General features: G+C 46.2%; 1 protein-coding gene across 1 annotated transcript in view; it reads right to left on the bottom strand.

Moving 5' to 3' along the window:
• Positions 1–21,382, bottom strand: part of rab15 (RAB15, member RAS oncogene family) — a 239,169-nt gene that overhangs the window by 72,060 nt on the left and 145,727 nt on the right. Inside the window, exon 2 of the mRNA XM_072485492.1 lies at positions 4,426–4,486. Within this exon, the coding sequence (XP_072341593.1) occupies positions 4,426–4,486 (61 nt within the window). The remainder of the gene's footprint in view (positions 1–4,425; positions 4,487–21,382) is intronic.

The following is a 21,382-nucleotide window of genomic DNA, read 5'->3' as shown; positions in this document are numbered from 1 at the left end:
GGCATTCTTGACAATTCTTATAGGAATCCTGATTGTGCGAAGAATTACATTGAAAACCAATTAAAGATTACCAGTCGGACTCATAGTTGGCTCATTTACACATGCTAGAAGCTACAAATAGTCGCACACAGGGTCCTGTCATTTTAAAGCAGGAGCATGTCCACACATTGCGACTTTTTCAACTAAACAAAAGCTTGGTGTCAGTCATTCCCTGGTTCCTTCCCATAGCAATGCCTTGATCAATCAGAGCTCACATGTCTGTTTTGCATTTGAGCAAAAGGCAGTTAACTGTTCTCTGGTGCATTCTCCATAGCAACACCGTTACCAATCAGAGGCTACTTGTCAACCAATCAGCACTCTCATGCAGAACAATTTTTTTTCTTTTTGTCACGCAGTATAAATTATTGAAAAAAATTAAATGAAAATCGCTTCATTTTCAGGCTGTAGGCTTGAAAGTAGGCTTCAAATGAAGTTACTGTGAAAAGCCCCTAGTCGCCACATTCCGGCGCCTGTTCGTGGAGGCCGTTACGGGCTGATATTGTTTCCTTTACTATTGGTGTTCTTGCTTCGACAACATGGCTGGGGTTCTCTTTTCCCACTTGCAGTGCACTCTGCCCATGGGTTTCCTGGCGGTGTGGAGTGGTTTCAATGGGAAATCCCATTGACAAGCAGTGGAAGCAGAGAATCTCTGTTCCCCCATCCAGCGAACGGCGCGCTGCCAAAAAACACACGGCTGGGGGAATGGAGAATCCCGTTCCATGTCTTTTTTTCAGAAATACGTTTTGTAGATATTGATAAAACCATTTTAATGACTCGCCGGTGTATTCTGGGCTACAGGATAGAGTAGTTGGAATAATAATAATCTTTATTATTGTCACAAGTAGGCTTACATGAACACTGCAATGAATTTACTGTTAAAATCCCTTAGTCGCCACACTCAGGCGCTTGCTCGGGTACACAGGGAATTCAGAATGTCCAATTCACCTAACAAGCACATCTTTCGGAAATTGTGGGAGGAAACCGGAGCACCTGGAGGAAACCCACGCAGACACAGGGAGAAAGTGCAGAGTCTACCCAGACAGTGACCCAAACTGGAATCGAACCTGGGACCCTGGCGCTGTGAAACAACAATGCTAACCACTGTGCTACCGTGATGCCCATAATTTAAAAAAAATAAATTTGGAGTACCCACTTCATTTTTTCCAATTAAGGGGCAATTTAGCATGGCCAATCCACCTACCCTGCACATCTTTGGGTTGTGGGGGCAAAACCCACGCAAACACGGGGAAAATGTGCAAATTCCATACGGACAGTGACCCAGAGCCAGGATCGAACCTGGGACCCCAGCGCCGTGAGACAGCTGTGCTAACCACTGCGCCACCGTGTTGCCCTCCGTGTCGCCCATAATAATACAACGTTGTACTTGGTCAGCAGCTGGATTCAGAATGTGGAGTGACAGAAGTGATATTAGGTTGTGAGGGACTTAGACTTAGTGCTCACAGAATAAATTAATTGACGTCAAGTATCCTGTCTGTCTTTATAGAACAACCAATCAGGTTCCAACAAGGGAACATGTGACTTTGCTATTCACAATGCCAAGCACAGAAATACAACAGGAACAAAAAGAATAGAGAAATCTCACAGCTTGAGGAGAATGCTGAATGAAGAAGAATGCCTCTGAATTTGTGTAAAAGTGAAATAATATCTATTTGCAAAATTGAATTTATCCAAAATACATAACCAGGCTTTGAATTCTTCATGGCAGTCACAAAGAGTGTTGCTGCTGCAATTAAAGACAACATTCTGAGTCAAACTGAATGAAATGTGTACTCAGGATTGTAGGAGGAGTTCCCAAAGAGATTCCAGAGGAGGTAGCGTTTTTGTGCAATTATTTTTATTTTATTTTTCCAATTAAGGGGCAATTTGTTTTCGTGTGGCCAATCCACCTACCCTGCACAACGTTTGGGTTGTGGGGGTGAGAATGTGCAAACTCCACACGGACAGTGACCCCGGGCCGGGTTCGAACCGGGTCCACGACGGCGTGAGGCAGCAGTGCTAACCACTGCGCCACCCTCCCGCCGTTTTTTTTTGCAATTCTTATGGTGTCAGTGGCAATGATCCCTGGGAGTGTGCAGAAACAGAAAATAAATCCTTTGCGATTTTGCATAAAACTTGTTCCGATGTCTCTCATGTCGCTGCTGTGCTGAAGTTTAGATGAAGAATAAACAGGCAATCTGCCCCTGGGCCTTCACTGATAACATTCTGAAGTCCGTTGCTGGGATTTATGTGGGGTGAGCGGCTATATTTACTCCCTCAGAGCCCTATTCTCAGGGAGGACAGTGACATCTCTCAACTGATGCCTTTCTGAGAAGGCATATGGTTGAGTCATCTCAACTGCACATAACCCAGAATTCTAGCATTCACTGCCAGCATGACCTGTCCAGTTCACAAGTGTAGGAGAAAGATAATCAATATTGCAAGACTTCAACCAAAAATTCTTTCCAGCTAATTGGTCATTTTAATCCCATGGAATTTTTCTCCCTCTGATGGCCCCCTCTCCCCCCGTAAAGCAGGAATAAATGAAAACTGGTTGTCACTGTGTTTCGCTAAAGGGAGGGACTGTCACTTACAGAAGAGACGTCCTGTATAACTGTGGCAGGATTCAGTTGGCAATGCTCCTACACAGCATTCTCACGCAATGAGATTATATAACAGCATTGGGTCCCCAAATATGGCAGCAGTTTTTCAAAGTTTTTACATCTTGTCTCCCTCCCTTCCTTTCAGTGTGAGCTGCATTTATTTGGTCCTTTCTGTCCACATTTTGCATTTTACTGCTCACAATTAGGACTTCACCGTTCAATTCCGGCTTTGGGAGACTGAGTGGAGTTTGCACATTCTCCCCGTGTCTGCGTGGGTTTCCTCCGAGTACTCTGGTTTCTTCCTACAGTCCAAAGATGTGCAGGCTAGGTGGGGTTATGGGAATAGGGTGGGGGAGTGGGCTTAGGTAGGGTGCTGTTAGTCAGGGAGTGCAGACATGAGGGGCCAAATGGCCTCCTTCTGCAAAGTAGGGACTCTATGGTTTCACCAATGTTGCAATCTTTTGTGATCTGAAGAAACCATGAATTATACAGCAACCTATCCCTCCAAGCTTCACGGACCCTTGTAAAGAAATGTCAATAATCCCAGTTTGAACGTCACAGAACCGTAAACAGAATTAGAGACGTAGAGTACAGAAGGAGGCCACTCAGCCCATTCTGCTTGAGCTAGTTTATGTAGGGGAGACAATGGTGTAGTGATAATGTTACTGGACTAGTAATCCTGGGGACATGGGTTCAAATGCCATCACCACAGCTGGTGGAACTTAAAATCAATTATTCATTTTAAAATCTTGCCCATGAAGCTATCATCAATTGTTGTAAAAATCTATCTGGCTCACTAAATCTCTTTTTGGTAGGAAATCTGCCATCCTTACCTCTGACTCCAAATCCAGACAGTAACGTAGTTGGCCCTTAACTGTCTCTCTGAAATGGCCGAGAACGCCACGCAGTTCATAGGCAATTAGGGATGGGCAACAAGTGCTGCCCTTGCCAGTGATGCCCACATCCCAATAAAGAAAAAGTAGTTGAGTCATGCTTCATCCTATTTTTACCTTGCTTGCATTAAATCGTGGAAACTTGCTGCACTATAATGCTCCTCCTGTCCATCTTCTCCCCCAAGGTACTGATAGGCACTAGGCATCACAAGGTATTTCATCTATCTGACCATTATTTACAGGTGAGCCTTGATAGTAAGTGCTGGTCAGCTATTTGACTACATGGGGCATCACAGCCATACCTAATCCTGTTCCCAATGGTGGTTTCACAGCTTCAAATATTACTGGATAGAGATAAAAGTATGTTCCCCTCTTGCCAAACCTTAAGGTACTGAGGTCAGTGGTAACACTGTTACTGCCATCCAGGCTGAATCCATAGAATCCTTACAGTGCAGAAGGAGGCCATTCGACTCACCGAGTCTGCACCGACCCTCCGAAACAGCACTTTACCTAGGCCCACTTCTCTGCCCTCCCTTGGCCTAACCTGCACATCTTTGGACTGTGGCAGGAAACCAGAGCATCCAAAGGAAGCCCTCGCAAACACGGGGCGAACGTGCAGACTCCATCCAGACAGTCACCCAGGGCCAGAATTGAACCCGGGACCCTGGTGCTGTGAGGAAGCAGTGCTAACCACTGTGCCACATTCTCATTGTCTGTAAAATGCAAGTCGCTTATTTTAATTTTTGACAGCAATAAACAAAATGGCAATATTGAATGGTAAGCCGATCAAGAAAGCGTTTCAATTGTTAAATTTCTTTTAGCCACTTAGCTTACATTGCAGCAATTTACTGAAAAGCAAGTGCTCAGTTGTAGATAATCCTTTGTGAACTTACCAAATCTGTATTCGCACCTTGATTCCGTCCACATCTATTGTCTTCATTTTGAAGTCAACGCCTATGAATTAGACAAGAAGGGAATGAATTAGAAGTAGTGGTAAGGTAAGTAGTGGAAGGTAAGTTCGATGTGACAACCTCAGCCAGGTTCCAATGCAATCTATGCTTGCCCTTTTTAAAAAATACAATGCTTTGATAATGGCATTGTCCTGTCGTAAGGTGGTCTTTTGGAGCAGTGGCTAGTGTCCCTGCCTCTGAGCCAGAGGCTCTAAGGTTGGGTTCCACCCCAGACCTGGTGGCCAAGGAAGGTGTGATCATAGTGTAGCCAAAAGGGTTGATTGTCAACCTGTAAATCCTTACAGTATGGTGGGCAGGAGTTTCCTGTTCAGTCACAATTGTGTGGTAGCTGCAGCACATCAGCCTCTTGCGTTAAAAGACTCCAGGGACAAGCTTTTTGCCTGGGATATAAAAGTAAAGTAAAGTTGCCATACTCCCAGATAACCATGGGCTGCTTTCCCCTTTGAGGGGGAGAGCTGACTGGCGGTAATTTAACCTGAGGATCACCACACTTCAGGTAAGGAGCAAGGTTGAAAAGGTGGAGCTTTCATGACTAACCTCAGCTGGTACAGGAGTTGAACCTGTGCTGTTGGCCTCACGGTGCATCTCAAACCAGCTGTCCAGCCAACTGAGCTAAACTGGCCCTGGGATTACTCTGTGACACATATTCTCCTCCCTCCAAAGGATAGAGAGAGCTGTTATGTTCATTCTTTTTCTTGCCCACTCACTAATCTTGAATTATGAGGGAAGCCTACTATTGGCACACCCATTTCTCGGAGGTTAATTCACCCCTCCTTGTGAAGAAGTGTCTCCATTCAGAACCTCCCCTGGAGAGCCAGATTACACAGCAGTTTTTCTAAAATTAGATTTTTAAAATGTATTTTGAAGCTTAATGTATACAACCATTGAAGGTTGTCATAAAAATCCATCTGGTTCATTAATGCCTGTTAACATAAGAACATAAGAACTAGGAGCAGGAGTAGGCCATCTGGCCCCTCGAGCCTGCTCCACCATTCAATGAGATCATGGCTGATCTTTTGTGGACTCAGCTCCACTTTCCAGCCCGAACACCATAACCCTTAATCCCTTTATTCTTCAAAAAACTATCTATCTTTATCTTAAAAACATTTAATGAAGGAGCCTCTACTGCTTCACTGGGCAAGGAATTCCATAGATTCACAACCCTTTGGGTGAAGAAGTTCCTCCTAAACTCAGTCCTAAATCTACTTCCCCTTATTTTGAGGCTATGCCCCCTAGTTCTGCTTTCACCCACCAGTGGAAATAACCTGCCTGCATCTATCCTATCTATTCCCTTCATAATCTTATCTGTTTCTATAAGATCCCCCCTCATTCTTCTAAATTCCAACGAGTACAGTCCCAGTCTACTCAACCTCTCCTCGTAATCCAACCCCTTCAGCTCTGGGATTAACCTAATGAATCTCCTCTGCACACCCTCCAGTGCCAGTACGTCCTTTCTCAAGTAAGGAGCCCAAAACTGAACACAAAACTCCAGGTGTGGCCTCACTAACACCTTATACAATTGCAGCATAACCTCCCTAGTCTTAAACTCCATCCCTCTAGCAATGAAGGACAAAATTCCATTTGCCTTCTTAATCACCTGTTGCACCTGTAAACCAACTTTTTGCGACTCATGCACTAGCGCACCCAGGTCTCTCTGCACAGCAGCATGTTTTAATATTTTATCATTTAAATAATAATCCCTTTTGCTGTTATTGCTACCAAAATGGATAACCTCACATTTGTCAACATTGTATTCCATCTGCCAGACCCTAGCCCATTCAGTTAGCCTATCCAAATCCCTCTGCAGACTTCCAGTATCCTCTGCACTTTTTGCTTTACAACTTATCTTAGTGTCGTCTGCAAACTTGGACACATTGCCCTTGGTCCCCAACTCCAAATCATCTATGTAAATTGTGAACAGTTGTGGGCTCAACACTGATCCCGGAGGGACACCACTAGCTATTGATTGCCAACCAGAGAAACACTCATTAATCCCCACTCTTTGCTTTCTATTAATTAACCGATCCTCTATCCATGCTACTACTTTCCCCTTAATGCCATGCATCTATATCTTATGCAGCAACCTTTTGTGTGGCACCTTGTCAAAGGCTTTCTGGAAATCCAGATATACCACATCCATTGGCTCCCGGTGATCTACCGCACTGTTAATGTCCTCAAAAAATTCCACTAAATTAGTTAGGCACGACCTGCCCTTCATGAACCCATGCTGCGTCTGCCCAATGGGACAATTTCCATCCAGATGCCTCGCTATTTCTTCCTTGATGATAGATTCCAGCATCTTCCCTACTACCGAAGTTAAGCTCACTGGCCTATAATTACCTGCTTTCTGCCTACCTCCTTTTTTAAACAGTGGTTAAGGAAGGAAATAACAAGCCTTTCATATGGACAATAAATGTTGATCCAGCCACTGATTCCCAAATGCCATGAATGACTAAAACAGAATTATTTACAGCATGAAGAACTGGATTAAACCTATCCTAAACTCCATTTAAAGCCTTTATTAGGCATGAAGGAATTCACAATATTCCTTACTTGACAGTATTACTTACGTTTTTTTTAAAAAACAAGCTAACTGATGTGTTTAGGGGCCGCAACAGGGTTAATTCGACAAGAAATTGTGACCAAATTGACAATTCAACTGAAGGTTGACTGACGTAGGCAATGGAGGGAGTCAACAAGGTGCAGCAGGGCTGCTGTGCTCAGGTTGTAGCTGGAACAGAGTTCAGAAAACTTTACACTGCGTCAAATACAGGCTAAACGCCATCTGTAAATGAATGAGTTGACCAAAATGGAAGTGTTTTGTTCCTTTCACACTGGCATCTCTCAAATTGATGACACTACATTGTTTCATTTTTAAAAACATTCTTAGAACCAGAAGTTAAATTCTACAGGTTAGCTACTGGTGATCCTCATTAATAAGGAATCAGAATAACTGAGCAGTGTCAAAAAGATAAGTATTCTGCTCACAGTAAGTGCTCGCATCATTATTTTTTCTCTGGGAATAAATCATGGTGGTAGAAGTGATAATTAGAGAATGGTAGAGCCCACTGACTCGGCCGACAAACCCTTCCAGGTAACATGTTCCCTGAAGAATTAAAGTGTACTTTTCCAAGAGGCACTGAGCTTCAAGACTTCCACACATCTCTGCATCTGTTCATGAGGGCACGAATATCTTATTACCTGATAGACTAACTAGACTGACTAGAGAAAGCTGTCAATCAGTCTTCCCCCCCAAAAAAATTGTATAAAGGCGATGACTCAAATGGCCCCTTATCAGCTCAAGATTTGGAAATTCAGATGCTGTGCTTATCAAAATCATGACTTTTACTTGTTGAACACAAGCTGCCTGACTGCACAATAAAGCATAGACTGTAACGCAGGATCAGACTTCTTCTGTTAAGTTATTTATTACCCTCTGTTTTCTTAATGATTTAGGTGACAATGCATCAAGCAAATCCAAAACAATTATTTAGCACCAATGTTCATTTCCCCAAAGTTCATGTATGGTAACAGAGACAGAGTGACGTTTGTTTTACTGCACAGTTCTTGCCTGCATTCCATTCCCAGTTCCATACTTAGTGTTACTGAAGTCCTTAAGCATTGTAAGATCTAGATCAAAATTTTAATTTGTTCCAGGGACGAGTGGGCTCTGATTCATCCTTATCGACATTCTCCAACAAGCATTATTTAGTTCTCAAGAATGTAACCAATGGCAGATTTTTCAAAGTAATCTGTATTTGACAGGAAACAGAATATAACATTGCTTTGAGCGATCACACTGTACACATTGTATTTTTGAAAGAAAAAGGATAGCTTTCATGCAGGCCTTTTGAGATTAGAAATCAGAATTACAGACTTACAAGCACCTTCTTCTATTTGCTAAGGAATCAGACTTGATGGAGCCATTCAATCAACAGTAGATTGACAACTTTTATCAATCACCAAACCTCTTATCATTTTAAACAATCAGATTCTGGAGAAAACTTGCTACAAGGTGCGCTAAGCTAAGCACATTCACTAAACAATGTTAACCGAGCGGTTTTTCGAAGGCTCCTTTCATCCAACAATTTGATAAAGGATTTGCGTAGCACCCTTTCACTTTGTAAACACGATGAGGTAGGCACTGCCAACCTGAAGCTCCTAATTCACTTGCTCGTGACTCAATTTACAGCTGCAGCATGGAGTGCCACAAAGACATCTGCACACATTTAGGATTAGGGAGGCGCGAGGAGGGGGCACCAGGATTGGAAATGATTCACAAACCAGAGTCCAATTAAGGGAGGGATTCCGATGTACTTACCTGGAACGGACTGGATGTTGGTGCGTTCCTCACACATTCCGAGGTTGGATTGTTTGATGGCTATTTGTCTTATTGTTTTACAGTATAATATCAGCAAACTGCACTGGTCATGACTAGCAGATCCCAGTTTCAGCAGAACATTTACAATTGATTTCAAAGGAGGAAAATTACCAAGCGTACAAACTTTCAACTCAAAAGGAATCTCATTTTCAGCACACCTTTTAAAAAAATAAATTTAGAGTGCCCAATTCATTTTTTCCAATTAAGGGGCAATTTAGCGTGGCCAATCTACCTAACCTGCACATCTTTGGGTTGTAGGGTGAAACCCACACAAACACAGGGAGAATGTGCAAACTACACACGGACAATGACCCAGAGCCGGGATCGAACCTGGGACCTCGGTGCCGTGAGGCAGCAGTGCTAACCCATTGTACCACCGTGCTGCCGCACACCTTTTTAAAACAAAATGCTTTCTGTTGTTTCTCTCCCTCACTCTGATATAGTTTAATAGTTGGTGGCTGGCCTTCTGTACCTCACCCAGTTTGCCCACGTTCATGCATGGGCATCAATAGCGACTGCAAGCTGGCTATCAGATGGTGGAGGGCATCATAGCTGAACCCGATCCTGTCCTTACCCACTTGTCACAACACCCTGGGCTTGTGCATGGTCAATTCCAGCCCAATGCACCCGGAGGCGCAACATTGAAAATACCCGAGGCTCTGATCCAAATAAACTGCAGTCACCGGGTCTGCAACCTTTGTACAGTATTATAATTAAACAAACAGAAAATGTAATTGACTATCCATACCCTAACCACCCGTTTCTAACTACACCCACTCTCTCGAAACACAGTGAGGGGAAAGGGTGGTGGAAAGGGAAATAAAATATTAATTAAATAAAAGGAGAAACATCTTTGATGAACTTGGATGACTTCCAGTTCATGTCTTTCTGAAGTTCAGCTTTCATTTTGATACTTCTTCCTTCCAGGTTTGAGATTGTTTTCTTTGGCAAGGTTGTCTATTTTTCTGCAGACATAACATCATTCCAGGTATGATGAATATAGGAAATTGTTACACACACATATATATATATATATATATTGTATTATACTCTGTTGCAGTTATATCTTTTATAAATTCTGGTTTAACATACAGGGAGACGGTGTGTCTGCAAAAGATGCAATTAAGAGTTGTAAACGTAAGATAATCCTTGATTCTCATTGTTCATTTCTGTACCTATACAGGGCTAATGGCATTTTGTTTGTAGAAAGAAGGCTCTCCAAGAGTTTAGATAATTAAAGGAATTGTGTTTAGACTTAGGTAAACAGGGTCATGGGATCAGAGTGAGATAGAGATGATGTAATAATGGGAGGAGCAAGATCTGCAGCAAGCTGTTTAGCTTTTAGTCTGCAAAAGACAGAGGGACTTGAAACTCGTGTCTCTCCTTTGCTGAAAGCAATTCTTGATACAGAGGACAGCAAGTATCTCTGTGTTTGCTAACTTTATTTATAAGTGGCTTTTGACGTGTAATATGCTTTGCTTAATTGGAGGTAGAGAAAGTATAAGTTAGAAGTTAAGGTATTTCACTTTATTGTTAAGAATAGTTTTACTGTTAATTGTAAGCTATTTTATGTGCATTAATGTAGTTGGTCCTGTGTTAAGAATAACATTTGTTTTAATATTTAAAAATCCCTGTCTGTCATTGGAATTACTCCTGGGGGTAAAGTATCCCTTCCTCACAGTTTAAAAGTGACAAAATTGTTGGCGTTTCTTGTCCAGTTTCCTAAATTACATTTGGGTCTGGTCCGGCAGCCTAACATAAAGTCATAGCAATGGATGTGCCAGGTACTCACTGCTTTCAGAACAATAGAGCAGTTCATTCACTTCAACAATGGAGGACAGAGAGAGAGGGAGAGTTCCTTTCACTCCCAAGGTCTTAACACTTCTGCTCAGTTCGGTCAGAAAGCATCACACAGGAACCAATCACTGACCATTTTCAGGCAGAACACTATCCCTGGCAACCCACCAGTTGCCAGTTAACCAATTGATCCGACTCCCTCCAAACCTGGTTCCTAAGATCCATTCAGTTCCGAGGAGTCTGGCTAAATACAAAACCTGGGAACACAGTGTCCTGTCAAGCACGCTGCTTCAACCTTGAGGCTTCTGCTGAAAGGCATATTCCAATTATGTGTCCACGGACAAAAATAATAAAACATAAAAGAAATGGGAACAAAGGAAATAAATAGGAAGGAGTGTTACACACTGTTAATTCAGACCAACCTCCATATCCTGAAGGCTGCACTGGTTGACATTCAGTGGAGTATAGGTGGGGGTGGGGGGTGGGGGAGTGGATATTGTGTGGATGTGTAGGGGGCTGGGGCGAGATGACGGTGAAATCCTGGAACAGCGCCCTTTCATAATAACCCAAGAAGGTTGGGTTGGTAAGCAGATGGTTAGTTGGAATATATTTTACCAAGATCATAGAAGCATAAAAATTAGACCAAAATGTCGACCAAACAAAATGGAAAATAGTTCAGGAATGTATGGTCAATTAAGACCAAGGCAAATCCAAGCCAGCCAATTATTGCCCTACCAACCGATTCCAATCACCAGAAGCTATGTTGTCAACCAGGTGTCAAGTGGCACTTTCTCACCTATAACCTGATTGCCAATTCCCACTTAGGATTTTCCGAGATCCACCCATCGCCGGACCTCATTACAGCCTTGGTCCAAATATGGGCACAAACTAAATTCCAACGCCAAGGTGAGGATGACTGCCCTTGACAATAAAACAACATTAATCTTGGTGTGACCTTAGTAACACTGGAGGAAACAGGGAGAAACTGTCCAGTCGCTGAATTCATATCTGCCACAATGAGTGATGGGTTGTGGTTGTTAGGGGGTTGGAGAGAGCAATCATCTGAGTTATATAAATGCAAGTTTAAAAGTAGGCAATTTCACAAATCTAACATCTTTGTGTTTGGCTTGCTGACTTTGATATTATTTTGTAATATTTTTCTTTGTCGGGTTACTGACCTTGTGAGACTATTGAAGCTCCCAACTGCTGAAAGCTGGAATTCAGAAAGGAACTTGCATTATGCAGCAACCTATGTATGAATGTTCCAAAGCTCATGAAAGCCAATTAATTAGATGTGAAATGTAGTCACTGCTACATTGTAGAAACATGGCAATCAATTGATATACAATGAAGTCCCAGAAACAACATTGAATTAAATGAGCAGATAAATGGATTAATCATGTTGACTGCAGGATGAATATTGGCCAGGATACTACTTCTTGACCTTTCTTCAAATAGCACCATTTCACATGCAACTGAGAGGGCAGATGGGGGTCTTGGTTTAATGTTAGGATTGAAAGACAGCACTTCCTACAATGAAGCACTCCCTTAGCCTGGATTATGTGCTCCCTAAATTCTTGGAGTAGGCTATGAACCCATGACCTTACAACTCTAAGTTTAGGAGTGCTGCTTATCAAACTCGGTAAGGGGTGGGTTCTGCATTGATGTATATATTTGGTAAATTCATTATCACCTCTGGGTTTATAACGCCATTTCTGCTAGTTATAATTTAACTTCCTCGTTCTTGAGCCGCATAATTTCCCAAAGTTACTACTCTTCGTAGAATCCCGGTGCAGAAGGAGGCCTTTCGGCCCACTGGGTCTGCACCGACCCTCTGAAAGAGATCCCTGCCTAGGCCCACTCCCCCGCTCTATCCCTGTAACCCAATCTATAGACACTAAGGGGCAATTTAGCATGGCCAATCCACCTCACCTGCACATCTTTGGACTGTGGGAGGAAATTGGAGCACCCGGAGGAAACCCACGCAAGTCTGGGAGAACGTGCAGACTCCACACAGACAGTCACCCAAGGACGGAATTGAACCCGGGTCCCTGATGCTGTGAGGCAGCAGTGCTAACCACTGTGCCACCGGCTTCGTATTATTAACATTCACCATTTAAACAAGTCTCTGGATTCAAAGGCCGTTCCTGAACCTGAGCACAAAAATCTCGGCTGACACGCCAGTGAAGTAGCGAGGGAATGTGGGATTGTTGGAGGTGCTGTGTATTGGATTGGATATTAAATCCGAGGCCCCATCTGTCTGCCCGTGTGGACGTCAAAGGTCCCATGGCACTATTTCAATGCCAGTTTCCCTGGCATCCTGGCCAATACTTATCCCTCAATCAACATCACAAAAACAGGTTATCTGGTCATTGTCAATTTGCTGTTTGTGGGAGTTTGCTGTGACCAATTGGCTGCATGTTTCATACATTGCAACGAGATCAGCTGCAAAATGCTTTGAGTCGTTGGTGCCATCAGAAGTGCAATATGAATGCAAGTCTTTTTTTCAAACACTGTACAGAAAATAAAAAAGCATTAGAGCGGAAAAAAACAAAGTTTACGATGGTTAACAATGATACCTTTTACATAATACTCCATAACAGGAATTCCTTCTCTCATAACCGGTTCTAGATTGCATTTAGCTGCCACAGAATGGCTCAACTTTTGTAAACATTGTAGTGATCTGTACATACATCTGCACATACACCAGGGACTGCAGCACAGATGTAACAGCGACAGCATCACTTGAGGGAGCATCAGAGACGGGTATAAAGTGTCGAGCCCAAGGCAGGATCCGCCTCTTTTAGAAGCACAGAGCTAGTGAGCAGCAGCACACAGGGATAGCTCAGCATAGGCAGTTTACCTTAGTTTCACTGGTGGTGCCTCTTGACTGTTTACATCTCGTTGAGCTCTGAAAGCAGAACGAACCCTTTGAATGAAGTGTTTGTGTTAACTGTAGTCTACAGTCGTTAATCAGATTTAGAGAATAACAGAAACATAACTTTCCTTTTGCTTCAAAATAAATTAATTGTGCAAGTGCTTCAAATAGTTCCACTCGGAATGCTCGACCAAGGAATTGGTCCAGGGTGGATGTTAATAGCAGAATAAAGGTCAGCGCTGCCTGAAAGCAAATAGCAGAATGTGTTGACAGGAGAGAGGCCAGCTCTGTTTGAAAGCAAAAACATGGGAGCAAGATGCAGACTGGCACTTGGGGACGAGAAAAATCAAAATGGAGGATGGAGTTCACGGTCTAAAGTTGTTGAACTCAATGTTGAGTCCAAAATGCCGAATCGGAAAATGAATTGTGTTCCTCCAACTTGTGTTGGTGCAATAACTTTGTCACGGTCAGTCTTCCAACAACAAATCCCTTTATTGCCGTAATGAATAAGGTCATTGCCGCAGCTTATGACATCACATAACATATACATCCAAGCCCAGGGACCTAGGAGATGCTAGTCTGGGCTGAAATAATGGGTTTTAAATTCCTGCCATATATTTCCCATTGGGTGAGCTAGCACCCATTTAATGAGGGAATTCAGATTCCATGAAGCCCACGGTGAAATCTATTGACGATCCCCCATGTCCTTCGTAGCCACCAGAACAGTTGGGCTTCACTGGAACATTGTAGCAGGCTGTGGACAGAGGTATGAGCACAAAAGCAAGCTGGTTAGTTGAAATGACAAGCGGCCGGAATGTCCGGCATCTTATTTTGTGTTGTTTTGACCTAAAATCACTGAACATAATTGTTCCGGTCACTTATTCATCGGTGTTATTAATTTGCTCAAATTAGCAATATCGTTCCCTACATTACAACAGTGAGTTACAACACTTAGAAACATTTCAAGTCGATGTGAGACTTGGAGGCCAGTTCTGTGACATCCACCCTGTTTATGCTGGGATGGATTCTGCAGGCTGGTGGGAATAAAAAATAGCTGCTTGTTATAACCTGCCTGCTTACCATTGGCTGGGGACTAATGACAATCCCACAATCCTGTGGGAGTATGAGCTTCCCCAATGAGGGGGGTGGAGAAACCATTAGTAAACTCCATGTATAAATAAAGCTGGCCAGTTTGGAAGCAGCCGGAAGGAGTGTGCAGCAAGAGAAGTTGCTGCTGCTGTTATATATATATATATATATATATATATGTTACTGTAAATAAATGTTATTACTTTGTATCCTTAAAACTCATGCTGGATTCTTTGTGGCCCTTACAAAACTGGCGACGAGGGTTAAAGTGAATAGCTGTCTACACTGCTGAAGCCACCTCCCTGGATTTTTGTTGGATACAGGTTGGAAGTTGTTTTCTATTATACCATGCCTCTGTGCGGACGTTTGGATGTTTTTGATGCTGCGCTGGAAAGCTGGAACCAGTACACACAACGGATGCGTTACTATTTCCGGGCAAACAATATCACCGAAAACGAGCGCCAGGTGGTCATACTGCTCACCGCCTGCGGCCCGCATACGTTTGGGGTGATTAGGAGCCTTACGTACCCAGTTGCGCCGGACACCAAAACGTTTGATGAACTTGTGAATATAGTGGGGCAACATTTTAACCCAAGCCCGTCCACGATAGTCCAGCGTTACCGATTGAATACCGCTGAAAGGACCTCTGGAGAATCCCTTGTCGATTTTCTACCAGGCTATGCAGGATTGCGGAATACTGTGACTATGGTGAGACCTTGTCAGAAATGTTACGCGACCGTTTGGTTTGCGGTATTAGCACTGCGGCCACCCAGAGAAAGTTGTTAGCTGAGCCAACGTTGACTTTTCAACAGGCCATTCAAATAGTATTGTCCCGAGAGAGTGCAGAACGAGGAGTGCAGGAGCTACAGGGAATGGAAGTGCATGCCTTGGGGCGCAACCCCTTCCGTCCGAAAACGTCCCCCCGCACTCCTGCGGTACCTTGGGCGAGGCGATGTCCGGACCGACGCCAGTGGCCGTTGGACATTCCTCCCCGAAGGGAGCCTTCTCCAGAACCAATGGATGAGGAGCCATGTCCGTGTCAGACTTGTAGGCGCCGACCCCGTCGCAGACGCCGGTCCTAGGGGCGCCAGAGGCGCTGTCGTTCCGACCGAAACTGGGACCAGCCCAGGGGTCGTACCTTCCATGTGGATGAACCTGCGGCGACCACTCCTGAGGACGTGGAGACGGAGGACGACTGCCTGCAGCTGCATTGTGTAGCAGCTCCCCGTGTGGCCCCCATTAAGGTGACAGTACGGGTCAATGGTCACCCGCTTGAGATGAGATGGACCGGTGCAGCGGTCTCCGTGATCGCCCAGAGGACATTCGACCGCATCAAGCAGGGTATACAGACCCTTTCATTAACCGACTCACAGGCCAGGTTGGCCACCTACACGGGGGAACCACTGGACATTGCAGGAACTACAATGATCCCTGTTGTTTATGGACGCCAGGAGGGGTGTTTCCCACTTATCGTGGTGCGCGGCCAGGGGCCCAGCCTGTTGGGTCGGGACTGGTTGCGCCATTTGCGGTTGCAATGGCAGCACACCCTCCAAACAGTTTCTGGTGGGTTGACTGAGGTGCTAGGACGATACCCATATATATTCCAGCCTGGTTTGGGGAAAATAAAAGGGGCCGTAGCCCGTATCCAAGTCGAACCAGGTGCCACGCCGCGCTATTTCCGGGCACGCCCTGTGCCTTACGCCTTGCTCGAGAAGGTAGAAGGGGAGCTCACTCGTTTGGAGAGTTTGGATATTATCAGGCCCCTCCGTTTTGCTGACTGGGCAGCACCAATTGTACCTGTAATGAAGCCAGATGCCGCAGTTCACTTGTGTGGCGACTATAAACTTAGTGAATACGGCTTCCCGACTCGACCGATATCCAATGCCTCGCATAGAGGATCTCTACGCGAAGCTTGCAGGTGGACTCTCGTTCACAAAATTAGATATGAGTTACACCTACCTGCAGTTGGAGCTGGACCCTACCTCCCGACCATATGTAACGATTAATACACACGGGGGCCTGTATGAATATACACGGTTGCCCTTTGGAGTATCCGCTGCCTGCGCAATTTTTCAACGTGTTATGGAGGGCATTTTGAGAGGTTTACCACGTGTTGCTGTCTACTTAGATGACGTTTTGATTACAGGGATGTCGGAGCAGGAACATTAAAAAATCTGGAAGCTGTCCTTAGATGCTTTTCGGAGGCTGGAGTCCGTTTCCGCCGCACAAAGTGCGTATTTCAGGCTAAGGAAGTAGTCTACCTAGGTTATCGGGTGGACAGCGAAGGTTTGCACCCCGTCGCAGAGAAGGTGCGTGCGATTCAACAGGCCCCCGCCTAGACTGACACTTCGCATCTTCGTTCTTTTCTCGGTCTCGTAAACTATTACGGGAAGTTCCTCCCCAATCTGGCAACTACGCTGGCCCCGTTGCACCTTCTGCTAAAGAAAAATCACACCTGGGTTTGGGGTCAGCCGCAAGAAACCGCTTTCCGGCGGGTAAAGCAACAATTGTCGTCATCTGGGTTACTAACCCACTATGATCCTGGAAAGCCTTTGCTCGTCACATGTGATGCATCCCCGTATGGTATGGGGCCATCCTGTCCCACAAGATGGAGAACGGGGCCGAGCGACCGATAGCTGTCGCCTCCCGCACATTGACTGCAGCGGAGAAAAAGTACGTGCAGATCGAGAAGGAGGGCCTGGCAGTGGTTTTTGCGGTGAAACGCTTCCACCAGTACGTGTATGGCCGCCATTTCACTATCGTGACTGATCATAAGCCTCTGCTGGGACTTTTCAGAGAGGATAAGCCAATACCGCCCATTGCTTCTGCACGGATCCAGCGCTGGGCTTTGTTGCTTGCTGCATACGAGTATTCTCTGGAGCACAAACCAGGTACGCAGATAGCAAATGCCGACGCACTGAGCGGATTGCCTTTATCGACCGGCCCCATGTCGACCCCCACGACTGGTGAGGTGGTTGCAACCCTAAATTTTATGGACACCTTGCCTGTCACAGCATCACAGATCCGTGAGTGGACCCAGACGAAGCCAGTCCTGTCAAAGGTTTGGCACATAGTCCTGTATGGTGGGCAGCATAGACAGCTCCCAGGCGAGTTGCGGGCATTTTCCTCCAAGCTGGCAGAATTCAGCGTGGAAGACGGCATCCTCTTGTGGGGGATGCGTGTGATTGTCCCGGAAAAAGGCCAGGAGCTGATACTAACAGACTTGCACAATGGGCATCCAGGTGTGACCAAAATGAAAATGTTGGCCCGGAGTTATGTCTGGTGGCCAGGCCTCCACACCGACATTGAGAAGGTGGCCCAAAACTGCTCCATTTGCCAGGAGAATCAGAAGCTTCTGCCGGCCGCGCCCCTACATCACTGGGAATGGCCAGGGCGGCCTTGGGCACGCTTGCATGCAGATTTCGCAGGCCCTTTTCAAGGATCCATGTTCCTTCTATTAATTGACGCCCAGTCTAAATGGCTAGAGATGCATAAGATGCAGGGGACAACGTCCTGCGCAACAATTGAAAAGATGCGTTTGTCCTTTAGTACGCATGGCCTCCCCGAGGTGCTGGTCACGGATAACGGCACTCCATTCACGAGTGAGGAGTTTGCGAGGTTTACGAAGATGAACGGCATACGCCATATCCGCACTGCCCCTTACCACCCGGCTTCAAATGGGTTGGCAGAGCGCACAGTGCAGACAGTCAAAAGAGGCCTAAAGAAGCAGTCTTCCAGATCAATGGACACGAGACTGGCTCGCTTTTTGTTTACGTATTGGAAAAACCCCCATGCGGTGACTGGGGTAGCTCCCGCAGAACTCCTAATGGGCCGGAGACTTTGCACCCGCCTTAGCATGGTTTTCCCGGACATTGGCGCAAAAGTACGCCGCACACAAGAACGTCAGGGACAGGGATTTTCTCAGCATCGGCCGATTCGGCAGTTTGCGCCCGGTGACCCAGTGTTCGTTCGGAATTTTGTTGGTGGTGCCCAGTGGGTTCCTGGCATAATCTTTCGCCAAACGGGCCCTATATCTTACCAGGTGCAAGCCCAGGGTCGTCTCCAGCACAAACATGTAGACCACGTTCGGTCCAGAAGACTATCCCCTCAAAAGATTCCCCGCCCCCGGAGCTAATTTCTACAGCCGCAGAGACCAGGGAAGGTAGTCCTCACAATCTTCCACTGGTGCCTCACTCGAAGCCTGCGCAGGTCATTACAGAACCGAGTGGAGATAGAGACGCTGACATGACGGAGGCAGCAGACTCTGACTCTGAGATGGATACACAGGACGCATCAGAGGGGGAATCCTCGGGTCCTCGGGCCGTGGATGTACAACCGTTGCGCCGTTCATCACGGAAGCGCCGGTCTCCGTCTCATTACACGCCGCCTGATCCAGCGCCGCGTGCAAATGGTGTCCGGCCTGCGGCAAAACGAGTCCGACGCCCTCCTTCGCCAGGGTCTTCGGTGGATTCCTTGGACTTTGGGGCGGGAGGGATGTTATAACCTGCCTGCTTACCATTGGCTGGGGACTAATGACAATCCCACAATCCTGTGGGAGTATGAGCTTCCCCAATGAGGGGGGCGGAGAAACCATTAGTAAACTCCTAGTATAAATAAAGCTGGCCAGTTTGGAAGCAGCAGGAGTGTGCAGCAAGGGAAGTTGCTGCTGCTATTATATATATATTATAGAAATATATATTATTGTAAATAAATGTTATTACTTTGTATCCTTAAAACTCGTGCTGGATTCTTCGTGGCCCTTACAAAACTGCTCAAGTTCAACTGCATAACAATCCTGTACAGCGGCTTTTCGATGAACAGCCAGACTTTCCCGACCCGCCATGGCGGGTTCCCCGCGGTGGATGCGGAGATTCATTGAAATCACTGTTGATTTCAGAAGGATTGGAAAATCCCACCACCTGGAGGGGCTGGAAAATCTCACCCTAAGTGTCCTCGATAAAAATTCCAAAGGCAGGGGACTTCCGGTGGCGGCCATGCAGTGAGTGGTCGCATATTTGGTGCACCCCGCTCAAGGCAGAATTTGTTTCGTCTTTTTCCTGCCCGAAGAGCATGGTATTTGAAGCCTAAAGTTACAGGAGTGCCTGGGGATGGTAATACTCTCTGGTGTAGTTGGTGGATAGATCCGCGGACAAGGAGTGGTGCAAGAAAGAAAGAGCTGCAGGAGCAGGAGAGTCTTCATGGTGCGCCACAAGAAAAGATGGTGGAGGCCAAGGGGAGAGCGTTGCCTGCCTAGTGGTCGACAGAGCAGTTGGTTGGGTTCTTGAATAATAAGTTTCGGCAACAGAGGATAGAGGCCCTGGAAGACCTAGCTAAGGTGATGGAACCGCTGAGATCTGGGATAGAGTGAATTGAGTAGAGGCTGGAGTCCCAGGATCTGCCGATCCAGAAAGTGGAGAAAGCTGTGGGGGGGCACAAGGAGCAGTTGGCCCCAATGATGGCTGAGATGGGAGTGATGTGGGAGAGCCAGAACATCAAGGCTGAGGGAGAAGGTGGAGGATCTGGAGAATTGCTCCAAGAGGCAAAATGTTATAAGTGTTGGGATGCCCGGTCATTGAAGATGCGGAGGCCGCTTTGTATGTGGCAAGGATGGTGGGGAAATTGATGTGTGGAGGGGTCTTCGTTCAGCCTTTGGAGGTGGGCCAAGTGCACAGGGCGTTGAGGAGGAGGCCGCAGGCAGGCGAGTCTTGGAGGGCAATGGTTTTCATAGATTCATAGAATTTACAGTGCAGTGCATCGAGTCTGCACCGGCTCTTAGAAAGAGCACCCCACCCAAGCTCCACACCTCCACCCTATCACAATAACCCAGTAACCCCACCCAACACTAAGGGCAATTTTGGACACTATGGGCAATTTAGCATGGCCAATCCACCTACCCTGCACATCTTTGGACTGTGGGAGGAAACCGGAGCACCCGGAGGAAACCCACGCACACACGGGGAGGATGTGCAGACTCCGCACAGACAGTGACCCAAGCCGGAATCGAACCTGGGACCCTGGAGCCGTGAAGCAGTTGTGCTATCCACAATGCTACCGTGCTGCCCACAAATGGTGGTGCATCCTGGACAAGGAGAAGATCCTGTGATGGGCGAGGCAGACCAAGAAATGTACCTGGGGAGGGAGTGAGCTGCAGGTGTACCAGGACCTGGGGGCTGAGCTGGCAAAGAGGGGGGCCAGGTTTAATTGGATTAAGGCTGTTCTCTTTGAAAAGGGGGTCCAATTTGCGGTATTGTACCCGGCCCGCCTGTGGGTGACTTTCCAGAAGCGCGACCTTTATTTTGACACGCCAGAGGGGGCGACGGAATTCATGAGTACAATGGACTAGGAAGAGTGTGAGGACATTGAACTGTGGAGGAGTTTTGTGTGCTTCCTAAAGTGTTTGGTGGTGGGTTTTCTGGGCAGGTTCCTACGGGAGGGCAACGATGGTGAGTGTGCCTTTTGTTACACTTTAGATGTTGACGGTCAGGTTGGGGGGGGGGGGGGGGGGGAAAGAGGAGAGAACTGGAGGGAGGAAAGCTGGTTGGAGGACTTGGGCGGGGGCCACCATATTAGCTGGGTGGGGAAGCTAATGGGAGTGAAGTGGGGAGTTGCAAGGATGAGTTGCGGGGTGGAGTTGGTTCTTTGTTTGCAGGGTGGCAGGGGGGGGGGGAGGATTGCTGACAAAGGTGGGTTGGTGTGGCGCAGTTGGGAAGGAATCGATGACTGTGGACACCCGA

The sequence above is a fragment of the Scyliorhinus torazame genome, chromosome 2 (genome assembly GCF_047496885.1).
Source record: "Scyliorhinus torazame isolate Kashiwa2021f chromosome 2, sScyTor2.1, whole genome shotgun sequence".
Taxonomy (NCBI): domain Eukaryota; kingdom Metazoa; phylum Chordata; class Chondrichthyes; order Carcharhiniformes; family Scyliorhinidae; genus Scyliorhinus; species Scyliorhinus torazame.
Note: the sequence above shows the minus strand (reverse complement) of the source record. Positions and strands in the feature narration are given on the sequence as shown.